General features: G+C 50.6%; 1 protein-coding gene across 1 annotated transcript; it reads right to left on the bottom strand.

Moving 5' to 3' along the window:
- Positions 1–3,295: 3,295 nt before the first annotated feature.
- On the bottom strand, positions 3,296–9,988 carry Nol12 (nucleolar protein 12). The gene is made up of 6 exons (XM_028789953.1): positions 9,867–9,988; positions 8,292–8,397; positions 7,556–7,604; positions 6,911–7,053; positions 4,015–4,115; positions 3,296–3,718 (listed from the first exon to the last, which is right to left on the bottom strand). The coding sequence occupies exons 1-6, from the start codon at positions 9,947–9,949 to the stop codon at positions 3,550–3,552; spliced, it is 651 nt and encodes a 216-aa protein (XP_028645786.1). The 5' UTR covers positions 9,950–9,988; the 3' UTR covers positions 3,296–3,549.
- Positions 9,989–12,333: the final 2,345 nt, after the last annotated feature.

Raw genomic sequence — 12,333 nt, 5'->3', positions numbered from 1 at the left:
TCCTGAACTGCAGAAATGGAGGGAGGGAGCTGAGCACAAAGAGGCATGGAGGTATTTATTCTCTCTGCTCTTGACTAGATATGATGTGACTGCTTCAAGTTTCTGGCTTGACTTCTCTGCTATGATGAACTATAATCTGGAATTTACTGAAATAAACCCTTTCTCCCATAAATTGCTTTTTCTCAGGGTATTTCATCACAGCAACAGAAATGAAACTAAGACAAACATCTGCCTGTAGAGTCACTTCACTAGGCCTCTGCTCTACACATTTGCTGAGGTCGTGGCTTGCCCTGGTTGCGACCCCCTCTCAGAGATCTGGAAAGTGCCACTACTCTCTGTTCTACCCCCAGAACCAGTGTCTTCACCCAGCTCTTTCTCCCACAGGCTATGGAGGGTTCAGAGCCAGGGTGGGCAAGGTAGAGGGCAGACTAGGATGTATGAGGCTTTATGGGGGTCATCAGAGCTGGCTGTGGCCAGGGGTTGTTCTGTGATGGCCGCACATGGCCGGCCTTGTTTTCATCTTCTTTACTTTCACAGGTAAACATACGGTTAAAAGTAGTAAACATTGGACTGGAGGGAAGGCTCAGTGGTTAAGAGCACTAAGTGCTCTTCCAAAGGTCCTGAGTTCAATTCCTACACAACCATCTGTAATGGAATCTAATCCTCTCTTCTAGTGTGTCTGAAGACAGGAACAGTGTATCATATACATAAAAATAAATACGTCTTTTTAAAAAATTTAGTAAACATTGATTTCAACTCGCAGTTCAAGGGGATACAGTCCAAGGCATGGTGGCAGTCAGCCCCTGACTATGGTGGCAGAAGCTTGAGAGAACACAAGTAGTGCTATGAAGTCAGGTTGGCTTTTGCCACTCTTAGCTTGAGGCCTCTCCTGTGCCATCTCTGAAGTGGTGAGCCCAGCAAATCTCCATTGACGTGTGATGGCTCGAATCCCACTCCCTCCAGGAAGACCTCTCTGCCACTCCAACATGAAGCAAGCGCTCTCAGCTGAGAGTCTGGGCAGGACTCACAATCCTCATGGGTTGTCTTTTGCCTCAGGAACCCCTGAGCAACTCTCGCTGGAGGCTAGGTCCTATTCCTTGGCCTCTGTCTCTTTGGGTGTGGTCAGTCAGCTTGGTGGACTTAATTTTTGTCATTGATGTTTAGAGTTACCATCTCTCCTCGGTTCCCTTCTTGGAGTCCCTGCCACATGCTCATGGCACTTGATCTGCAGTGTACTGTACTTGGCAAGTGCCCTCTTAATGCTTGGAGAGTGACTGGCTGCAGGAGGAGGCCCTCCCACCTCTCCCTGGATTTCAGAATTTCTGATCTGCCTGCAGACACCCTCACCACCACCAGGGGGCCTCTCTAAAATAAAGGCCTGGCCCTGACTTCATTCAGTCTGGGCCAGAGCTTCCTCCTCTCCTCTGACCCACCATCCCTTGTTCTCCAGGGACCCTGAGCCACACTCCATCCCCTCCTGTCACCCAGCTCTGGAAGAGCCTCTCCAGACGTGTCAAAGAGCATCTTTGATCAGAAGCCTTCTCAAATGCTCTTGTCCTGCTCTGGAGTTCCTCAGCTGTCTGCAGCACCGGGACTGAGTCACTGTCCACTACTGTCCCCACCCAGGGACTGCTGTCCCCGCCCAGGGACTGCTGAGAGCCTCTTAACTTTTTGCTGTTGGATGCTCTCCATGCAGTTCTTCCTCGGAAAGAGTCTGCTAGCTATATCCCAATACCCCTTCCTCTCCCCGTCAGCAGATCTTGCCTTCCTAGAAAAGGCCTGTTGGCAGTGAGTGCCTTCCTCCCATCCCAGGCCTTTGCCTTCTATTTGGCTAACAGAACACAAGAGTCAAGGTTTCTAAAAAGGATTATGATGTCCTTTCCCATTCCCTCCTCTTCTCTGCTAGCTGGAATGCAGATATGATGGCTATAGCTCAAGCAGCTATCTTGTGATGTGAGGCCAAGTTGAAAAAACAAAAAACAAAAAACAACCAAAAACCAAAAAACCAAAACACATAAAAGCCCACCACCCCAGGCTTCTAGCCTTGCCAGCTCCAGGCTGGTAACACTGTCAGCCTGAGAGTCCTCACTACACAAACTAGTTGTGATCTTTTGCTGTTGTATGGAGATGAATCTGCCACAAAGCCCAAGCTGGCCTAGAACTTGGGGTCTTCTACTTCAGCCCCTTGAGCTGCTGGCACCAGCGACATGTGCGAACACAGCCTAGCAACCTCATCATGCCCTCTCTTGTGCTGGCTACTTTGAGGCTGGCTCTCTGTTGCCCTGGCTGACGGCTGAACTTCACCAATCCTTCCACCCAGGCTTCTAAGTGCTAGGACTAGAGGTGAGTGCCACCGTGCCAGCTCCCCTTGCTGCTGCGGCTGAAGTCCAAACAGCTGCAACTCCGGCCAGCTGGAGAGACAGGGAAGAAGTTCAATATTAGAGAAACACAGTGTGTGGAGGCTGTGTCGGGGGGGGGGGGTGTCTCCTGTGTATGGGTGAATGTGCAGAAGGGGTCTCCTATGTGTGTATGGAGGGTACCCTGTGTCTTCTTGTGCAGACTGGAAATGACTTCTCGTCACCGGAGGCAGACATCTGCACTGAGGAGACAGGGACACGATGTGAGGCCACTGTGGTGTAGAGCATCCTATACTAGCCACACTCCAGCCTCAGGGTAGCCCTGGGGATTCATACAGAGAAACACTCAGTAGGACAGCACTGCTTGAGGCTCACATGGAGACCAAATCCCTCCGTTCCTGGCTTACTGTCTTGATAAGTGATCTAGTGTGAGGGCCAGGGCCCCTTCACTGGGCTGAGTACCAGAACCTCCTAGAGGCAGGCCCATCTGAGACAGCCAGACATGTAGTCACCACTTTTGGAGCAGAGGGCAGGGAATGGGGAGAAGGGCTGAGGCCAGGCCAGGCCAGCTCCCAGTAAAGGCCCCAAGTTGAGCTTTCCATCCCTGAATGTGGCCTTATGATGCTAGCCCTTAGTCTTCAGACATCTCCTGATAGCCCATCAGCCCAAGACGCCCTATGTAGCTGAAGACGGATGACCCAGAATTTAGTCTCTTGCCTCAACTTCTTTGGTGCGGTTTTACCATATACCACCAAAACTGGCCACAGCTCTGGACATTTTGGTCTTCAGCTACAATGAGGGGACCCAGATATGATATGACCTTGTAATACCCTCAGGAAAACCTGGAAGTAAATGGACCCCTTACTATTCCCACCACCCCAGAAGTCAACCTTTGGGCATGGCATCAAAGCCAGGACAAATGACAAGCACAGACAGAAGGAGTTTCAAAGACCTGGTCAGTCCCAGGTGGATGTACATTTGTGAACAAGCCCAACACTGTTCTGCAGGCTCCGGGAACCTGGGCTCCCAGGAGTCCATTCCTTCTGGGCTCAAACCCCAGGTGAATCAAAGCAAGGATGACCCCAGGCTGGAAAAGTCCTGACTTGCAGGCTTAGGCTGGAGGTAACCGTTGGTATAGCTGGATTATAGGGACAGCCGAGGACTCAGGCTGGGGACCCACAAGCTTGAGGGCTCACTCCCCGTTGTGCCTGGCTTTTCCAGTCATCCGGCGGCGGCGCTGGGTCTTGCTGGTACGAGTGGCACTGGGAGGTTTCTTGGTGGAGTCCTGTGTCCGCCGAGGGTGTTTCCTCTTGACCTTCTTCCGACTGTGTGCATGCAGTGTAGCTGTGAGGGAGGAGATGCTGCGGGGATGGTAGAGGCTGGTGAGGCCAGGGCCTCGGCTTACCCTCGAGACTCAGGCAATGGTGGGGTAGGAGGCTGGGGAGTGATCTTTAGTCATGGATCAGTGTGATCATTTGACTTGTGGATGGGAAGCTGCAACAAACTCCAAACACATTTCAAACTCGGCCTGGTCTGGCTCCACAAAGCCTGACAGAATCCCCTCCTGCCCTCCACCCCTCAGGCTAGGGCTGTTCCACACACCCAGCCACTAGTGCCAGAGAGAAGTGAGACCCAAGAACTACAAGACCAATCTCACCGCTGAGAGAGCAGGGGATCTTTGGACTTCTTGGGCAAGGCTTTTGTTGGCTTTTCCATGGATGACATCTCCTCCTCCTGGGACTCATCCTGGTCCCCTTGCTAGAGAAACAAAGGACAGAGACCATTACAGGGCATGGACAGGCACCCTGAGCAGCTCTGGCTTTCACACAGAAGTCTGACCAGCTACCTTACAGGCCTGAATAGGCTCAGAGAAGGCCCCGGGCAGAAGTGCATCATCTGTGCCTGGCCTGCCTTAATTGTCAACTTGACACATCCCAGAACCATCTGACAGAAGTCTCAACTGAGAAACTGCCTAGGTCAGGTTGGTCTATGGGCAAGACCTCGCCCGAACTGGGTGGCACCATTCCTTGGGCAGGTGGTCCTGGGTGTATATAAAAAAGCTGGCTAAGCATGAGTGAGCAAGTCAGAGTGAGTAAAGCAGGACTCCTCTGTAGTTTCCGCCTCACTCAGATATCTGTGCTGAGTTTCTGTCCTGCCTCTCTTCTATGATGAACTGGGACCCGGAAGTGTAAGATGAATTAAACCCTTTCCTCCCTAAATTGTTTTTGGTTATAGTATTTGTCATCCTGGCAGACAAGAACCTAGGACACTGAGAACCAGAATGACAAAGGACAGCCTGTTTCCAAACATTCGCCAACAGCAACATCAGCAAAATGGCAGCAAGACACACTGTGCCAGGCCCTACAGGAAGACAAGCATAAAGCTGAGGTGTGACAGTCGGTCAGTCAGTCTGGCGTGCCTCCTCAGAACACAGACACTACAACACAGGGCAGGAATTTTTTCAAGACACGAGCTCAGTATGTAGCCCAGGTTGATCTGAACCAATCATCCCCCTGCCTTCACCTCCCTTGTGTGCTTCCAGGCCTGGACCTTGGAAATGTGAGGGATTTTGCTTTGTTGTTTTTGTGATGTTGGAGATTGGACCTCAGGTCTCACATGCTGGACAGGCTGCAACCTCAACCCAAAAATGTACTTTGTACTGTAACTCCCTGGGCAGCTGAAGTCTACCAGCTGCAGGATGAAAAGCAATGTAACACCTGGAAGGAAACAATCTCTATGCTGAGAACAGACCTCTTGACTTTTTAAATCTATTCTGTGTGCATGACTATCCTGCTTGCATGTCTGTGTACTACATGCATGCCTGGGGCTGGCAGAGGCCAGAAGAGGTGTCAGATGCTCTGAAACTGGAGTTATAGATGTTTGTGAGCCTCCATGGCAATTGATCCTGGCTCTTCTGCAAGAGCAGAAAGCATTCTTTTTTTTTTTAAATAAATCTTTTTTATTATTTATTTTATGAGTACACCATTGCTTTCTTCAGACACACCAGAAGAGTGCATCAGATTCCATTACAGATGGTTGTGAGCCACCATGTGGTTGCTGGGAATTGAACTCAGGGCCTCTGGAAGAGCAGTCAGTGCTCTTAAACACTGAGCCATCTCTCCAGCCCATCAGAAAGCATTCTTAACCTCTGAGCCATCTCTCCAGGACCCAGACTTATGCTATTCTTTGAATACTGCAGTGTAAAAATTTAAGCAATACAGGAGATTCAGATTTTGTTTTGTATTAGTGTGTTTGTGACACGCATACCAAAGCGTGGGTGCAGGAGGTCAGAGAATAACCTTCCACCTCATGGTCTTCCACAGTGCTTTACCCCTAGGTTAGCTTGCTGGCCTGGCATTCAGCTTGCTTGCTTTTTCTTTCTTTCCTCCTCTCCTCTCCTCTCCTCTCCTCTCCTCTCCTCTCCTCTCCTCTCCTCTCCTCTCCTCTCCTCTCTTCTCTCTTTCTCTCTCTCTCTCTTTCTTTCTTTCTGTTTTTGTTTTTTGAAACAGGGTTTCTCTCTAGGCAGTGGTGGCGCACGCCTTTAATCCCAGCACTTGGGAGGCAGAAGCAGGCGGATTTCTGAGTTTGAGGCCAGCCTGATCTACAGCGTGAGTTCCAGGACAGTCAGGGCTACACAGAGAAACCATGTTTTGAAAAACAAACAAACAAACAAAGGAAGGAAGGAAGAAAGGAAGAAAGAAAGAGAGATAGACAGAAGCAGAGAGAGACAGAGAGAAAGAAAGGAAGAAAGAAAGGAAGAAAGGAAGGAAGGAAGGAAGAAAGGAAGGAAGGAAGAAAGGAAGGAAGGAAGAGAGGGAGGGAGGAAGGAAGGGAGGGAGGGAGGAAGGAAGGAAGGAAGGAAGGAAGGAAGGAAAGAAGGAAGGAAGAAAGAAAGAGGGTTTCTCTGTGTAGCCTTGGCTGTCCTGGAACTCACTCTGTAGCTAGGCAGGCCTTGAATTCACAGAGCCTGCTTCTGTCTCCCAGAGTGCTGGGATTAAAGGTGGGCAAGGCCACTTCCTGACTTAGCAAGCAGTTTCTAAGTAACTCAGAGATGATTTAAAGGACAAGGGAGGAAATCCGTAAGTTCTATGTAAACAGTATAGCATTCTACTCAAAAGACTTGAGCCTTTGCAGACCTGAAGGGACCCTGACATAGAAATTCCTCCACAGGCCACAGGTACAGTGTTAAGTGGCACAGACGTTTTGTTATTGAGGGCATACAATCCACGCTACAAACTCACTGGCCCTGCACACACACGCCATAGGGTACTGCTTGTCACACAAGGGTCACAGTCTCTTACTGAGCACTTACTATAGGGGGGCTCAGTACCGATGCCGACAGCCTCATCCCTGCATCGTCACGGTTACCCGCCTCTATACTCAGTCAAGGCTACCATGGCAACCCTCATCCGACGGATGAGCTGAGCCATGTAAGAAAGCTGCCTGGAGTACACGTCCAGTACGGGACCCTTGATATGGACCAGCACTAAGCAGCCCTCACAAATCCACTTACCCCTAAACCCCTTCTTCCCCAGGGCTGTCCTGGGACCTACCTCAGGCAGGGGCAGACCGAGCAGCCGGGCCCCTGAGAGGTCCAGGTCACTGATGGTGGTCACGGTGACTGTGTGATTGGGGTGGTCATACTGCACCGACTCTGTCTTTGCTGTCACCAGCCGCTCCAGCTCATCTGCCTCCTCTGCAAGGCGGGCACAGAGCAGTCCTCAGGCCTGGCTCAGTCCAGGCTCCATCTCCCCTCCTAGCCCTGGCGTGAGGGGGACTGGCTCAAGGTGAGCTTTTCTAGAGCCAGTCATGCTTTCTTTGCGTTGTTTCCCCTGCCTCTCCCTTTCTTTCCGCATCTACAGAGTGGTCCAGAGTCACGCCCACAGGTAACTGCTGGAAAGGAACCTGTCTTCCCTTTGTGCTCCAGCTCGTCCCTGCTTTGGAGAAACGGTGAGGGAGCAAGAGTTGGTCCATCCCTGGCTCTTACTCAGTCTCGGTTTACCATTTGGTCTGGGTCTCCTATTCTCTGATCCGCTCGTACTTAGACCACCCTTGACCCCACAGCACCACCGAGACCTCTACAGCTAAGGAAATCGCCCTCCCCACAGCTCTCTCCCCCTTCCCCCTATTCCCACCAGGGGACACAGAAGCCCAGGCTCACTGGATGCTCTCCACATAAGGCCAAGGAAAAGACTTACCCAGTGCCTCCTCTCTTTCTGCCAGCATCTTCAGGTACTCCTGGTGGCGCTGAAGCCAAAGAGATGTGAAGGTGTTAACTGTTAATCTGACAAAATCTAAGATAGCCTGGGACATGGGGCTCTGAGCATATTATAGGATATTATCTTGGTTTTGTTCACTGAGGTGGGAAGGCCTGCTCACTACCGGTGGCGCCATTCCCTGGCTGGGATCCTGGAAAAGGGACAAAAGGGAGCCAGCCGCTCACTACGGGTGGCACCATTCCCCAGAGGACGTGAGTGAGGAAAGGGAGCTATGAGGCAGGCAGCACACGCTCATCACTCTGCTTCCTGACTGTGGGTGGGACCAGCTGCTTGCTTCACGCTCCTGCCACCCTGACTCTCCTGCCAGCATGGACTGGGTGCTTGAATTGAGAGCCAGAATAAACCTTTTGTCCCTTAAGCTGTCTTTTTTCAAGTGTATTTTATCACAGTCACAGAAAAAGCCACTAAGACAGAAATAAACCCAGCGAGAATGGCCTTTCAGTCCATACCATGCAACAGCCCTGTGTACTTCCACTGTGTGAGCCCATGCTTCATGAGCAAATGCAAGAGGAGGCTTATCCTTCACACACAGACCCCGCTCCCGCCACACTCGCCACATTCACACCGCCACCCCAGAGCTGCCTCAGACTTATCCAAGGCTGGCCCTCCTGGGGAGTTGGGTCCCTCCCTGCCCCTCCTCCACCCCCAACCGCACCTCTTCTCGAAGCTTCTTCTGCTCTTGCTTAAGCCGCTGCTTTATCTCTTCAATGGCTGCCTTCTTGCGCTCTACCTTCCGCTTGTGGAAGCCTGTCAGGTACTCCCTGCAGGAAGAAAGCAGGGGAGAAGCTGGGGGAGTCAGGAGGAGCCACAAGGAACACAGGGCTCTAGAGAGTTCCAGTTGTCAGGCTCTATCCTACCCACCAACCCATTTTACTCTCTCAACAGCCAGTCCTTATTTTACAGATAGGGACTCTGAGGAAGGGACTAGGGTACTTACCCATGCTCACAGACAATGTAGTTGGTAGTCCTTGCTGGACCATCAGAGTGTACTTAAATAACCCTCTGCGATATTAGCCTACCACACACCTAGGCTATAAGCTACAGTCTCAGTACACACTCCATTACTAACCAAACGTGACAAGGACTTTCACCTACCTCCCCTGGCCTACTTGCCCCTTGCTAAGTTCACACGAGGCCAGGCGGTCAACGCACAGAGCAGGTGGTCACTGTTTCCACACTGCCCAACTTTATTTCATAGGAGTCATTTCTAGAAAGGTTTTCTAATAACGCCTCCACCTAGACCCCAAAACTCTTTCATTGAACCAACCAACACCCGATGCTCAACGACACCTAACTCCTGTGTAGCAGGACCTAGGAGTGCCCCCACCTTCCCGACTCTTGCTTCCTCTTCCTGTCTCATCTCTGCTCTGTTCTTGAGTTTGTTGTTGTACTGGAGGGTTAATTAAGCTTAGTACCTTGTTCGAGTTAGGCAAATGGTCTAGTAGATTAATTAGTTTATATCGACTTGGAGGCAGGGACTCGATAAATTGTCCAAATGCCCATACTGTTTTTGAACTTTCCCAGACAGTGTTTGACTTTGCAATCCTCCTGCCTCAGCATCCCGGGTGGCTAGGATTACAGGTCTGCACCACCAGGCCTGGCAATTGCAGTGTCCTTTGGTACACTGCACCAGGGTTTTTGAGAACAGGGGTTCTCAAGCTTTCTAATACAATGACCCTTTAATACTGTTCCTCATGTTGTGGTGATCCCTAGCCATAAAATCCTTTTTGTTGCTACTTCATAACTGCAATTTTGCTGTTATGAATTGCAACGTACATATCTGTTTTATCGAGGAGCTTAAAGAAGTTGCGACCCACAGGTTGAGAACCACCAAACTACAAGGTGCCATTTATCTACGGTGACACTGAAACGCAGAGTTCATCCTCTGGTCTCAAGCTTGTTTGGCACACAGTCTGATCAGTGAATGAATGAACATAAATCTCGCTCATCCCATTCGCTCGTCCTTCGTCGACAATGACCGGGAGCCGGCTATGTGCCGTGACAATGAACGGCGTTGGACTCAGGTGGTCCAAGGCACAACTCTGAGAGCCGTACACTGCGACGGAGGAGCGGGCGACTCCATCCCACGAGGCGGGGAAAGAGGAACGCGATCTTCAGTCACATCCAGGGGCGGGGCCGGAAAAGCCCTCTGCGTAGGCGTGCGCGCCCTGTGCCTGGCGTGCTTCCCCCGGCAGCCTGACCGATGATCTCTTTCGACCCTGCCACTCACCGCCGCTTCTCTTCATCAAAGTTGAGGATGAGCCGGGGCCGCCGGTCATCTCCATCTCTTTTCTTCTTCTTGTTGCGGCCCATTACAGGGAAGCTTCCGGCAGCGTGGCTGATTCTGACTTAAAACACTTCCGGGTGTGGCAGTTTCAGATTTCCGGTAGGGCGCACTTCATGGGCTTGTTCCACAGTTCCGCTGATGTGGCTCCACCTTTTAAAGAAGCCTCCCATCCTGTTTCAGCTTTGGTTCAGGTTTTCTCTCAGTGACAACTAGGCTCCTCGATTCCATCATCTGCCCTGCCTCAAACAGGGGCTCAGTCTGGAGTGGCCAAGAATTACTGATCTTAATTGAATTCTGATGTCAACTCTTTCGTGATTTCCATGAACGAGGGAAACTGCCTAGATTCAACCCTGGTATTCCTTTACAAAGTATGCTACTCAGAAGCAATCGTCTTTTTTATTTTTATTTTTTAAGATTAAATCATAAATTAACGGCTAGGGAAGTGGCATATGTCTTTAATCCTAGCTCTTGAGAGGCAGAGGCAGGTGGATCGAGATCAGCCTAGTTTACATAGTGAGCTCCAGGACAAGCAGAGCAGAGCTACATAATAAAGAGAGCCTGACTATAAATAAGATTTAAAAAAATACTGTGCCTGAGTGGGGTTATGTGCACCGCACGAGCGAAGTGGCTACAAGCCCAGAGGAGGGTATCAGATCCCCTGTAACTAGAATTACAGGTGGTTTGTAAGTCCTGTGGGTGCTGGGAACTGAACCCTGGTCCTCTGCAAGAGAAGTAAGTGCTAGTAACCATCGAGTCATGTCTCCCAGCCCCTCAATTGCCTTTTTTCCTTGTGTCTCACTTTCCTATTTATAAAATACAGATCACTGTACCGACTTTTAAGGTTATTGTAAAGAGGTGGCTCTAGAACTCTGGCATGCACTTGAAGGCTTGCTGAAATCCAAATCCAGGGTTCGGGGTTCAGCACACTTGACAGGGTCCCAGAATGTCCATTTCTAGCACATTCTCTGGTGGCCCTGAATATTGCTCCTGCATGCAACAAACCGAGAGCCGTGACGTAGTGGGCCAAGTGTGTTGTGTCAGGAGTGCATAACACAATATTCTTCCATACTCAGGTTTGGTGCACAAGCCATATCCAGCTACGTGCCTCCATTTCCACAAGTATGGAAAGGAAGTTTAATGACACACCTTCTACTAGCCACAAAAGCTTGAATGTGAAGCCCTGGGTAGAATAACACTGGGCAAGGACTTTAGTGACCTCGTTGCATAACCGATTTCCCCCGTTCTCAAGGCTATGTGCATTTGGTCACGCTGTCCTGTGCTGGGTGCTGCAGCAGGACCAATGCCTTTGACTCTGAGTCAGTTATCATGATAGTCGTAGGGATGAGGACTCTTCAGCAAGAAGCTCAGGAGGTTGCAGGTCAGGATGTCTCAGACTCTTAGGATCCGGTCCTTTTCCAGATATAAGCCTCAAGAACCTGGAAGCTACAGATACTGAATGCCTACTGTGTACTCAGAGAGGCAAGCTGTCACTTAAGACTGTGCTTACCAGGCACGATGGCACATAACCTTTAACCCCAGCACTCTCAAAGCAGAGGCAAGGGAATCTCTTGAGTATGAGGCTGGCCTGGTCTATAGCTTGCATTCCAGGACAGCCAGGACGCCACAGAGAAACCCTGTCTCAAAAAAACCAAAACCAAACAAGAGAGGGGGTGGAGTCAGGGGAGGATTGTGCCAGTGCTAAAATGTGAACTGGATTGTCCCATCTTTGGTGTTTGGTCTCTCTTCCCTGCTCCCTGGCCACTCCCTCAGAAGCTAACGTGTCTGCTTAGAGAGGCAGGAAGCAGGCTGTGGTGATGAGCTTGGGAAAGAGCCTCGCTTCCATGTAGGCAAGGCACCCCATGAATGGCAGATTCCTCCCACATGGGTCCCCAACTTGGAGATTCTATGCTGGATGCTGGGAAGAAGTTATCTTTAAAGTGTGGGTCCCCAAGCTGGGCTTGGTGACAAAGCCAAGTTATCCTAACAAGTAGAAATAGGAAGATCAGGAGTTTGAAGTCATCCTGATACGTAGAAATTGGAGTCCAGCCTGGGCTAGAGACCCTATGTAAAGAAAAGGGGTACTAGACACACGTGTCTCAGAGTGGTCACTTCTGTTCCCCTGGAGCTACGTCCTCTTACATCCCTTGTCATCTCTCCTCTGGGTAGCATTGTCCTGGCCACACTGTGCCCCCTGAAGAAGCCTAGAGAGCTAAGAGCTGCCTTCTGCTACTGGGCTATCTATCACACGATATCTCCTCCTCCCTGTGGCTATGGACTAAACAGAAGTTCTGTGGTCTGACTTGGTAAGTCAGAACCAGCACTTCTGTCTTCAGCCCTTTCTCAGACTCTGCCCCTCTCAGTGACCATGTGCTGGATGCCTTCTGGGCTGAGGCTGTGGCCTGTGCATTTC

The sequence above is a fragment of the Grammomys surdaster genome, unplaced genomic scaffold, assembly GCF_004785775.1.
Source record: "Grammomys surdaster isolate TR1022 unplaced genomic scaffold, NIH_TR_1.0 125852, whole genome shotgun sequence".
In the NCBI taxonomy this organism is placed as follows: Eukaryota; Metazoa; Chordata; class Mammalia; order Rodentia; family Muridae; genus Grammomys; species Grammomys surdaster.
The sequence above is the reverse complement of the archived record's forward strand: the minus strand, read 5'-3'. Positions and strand labels throughout refer to the sequence as shown.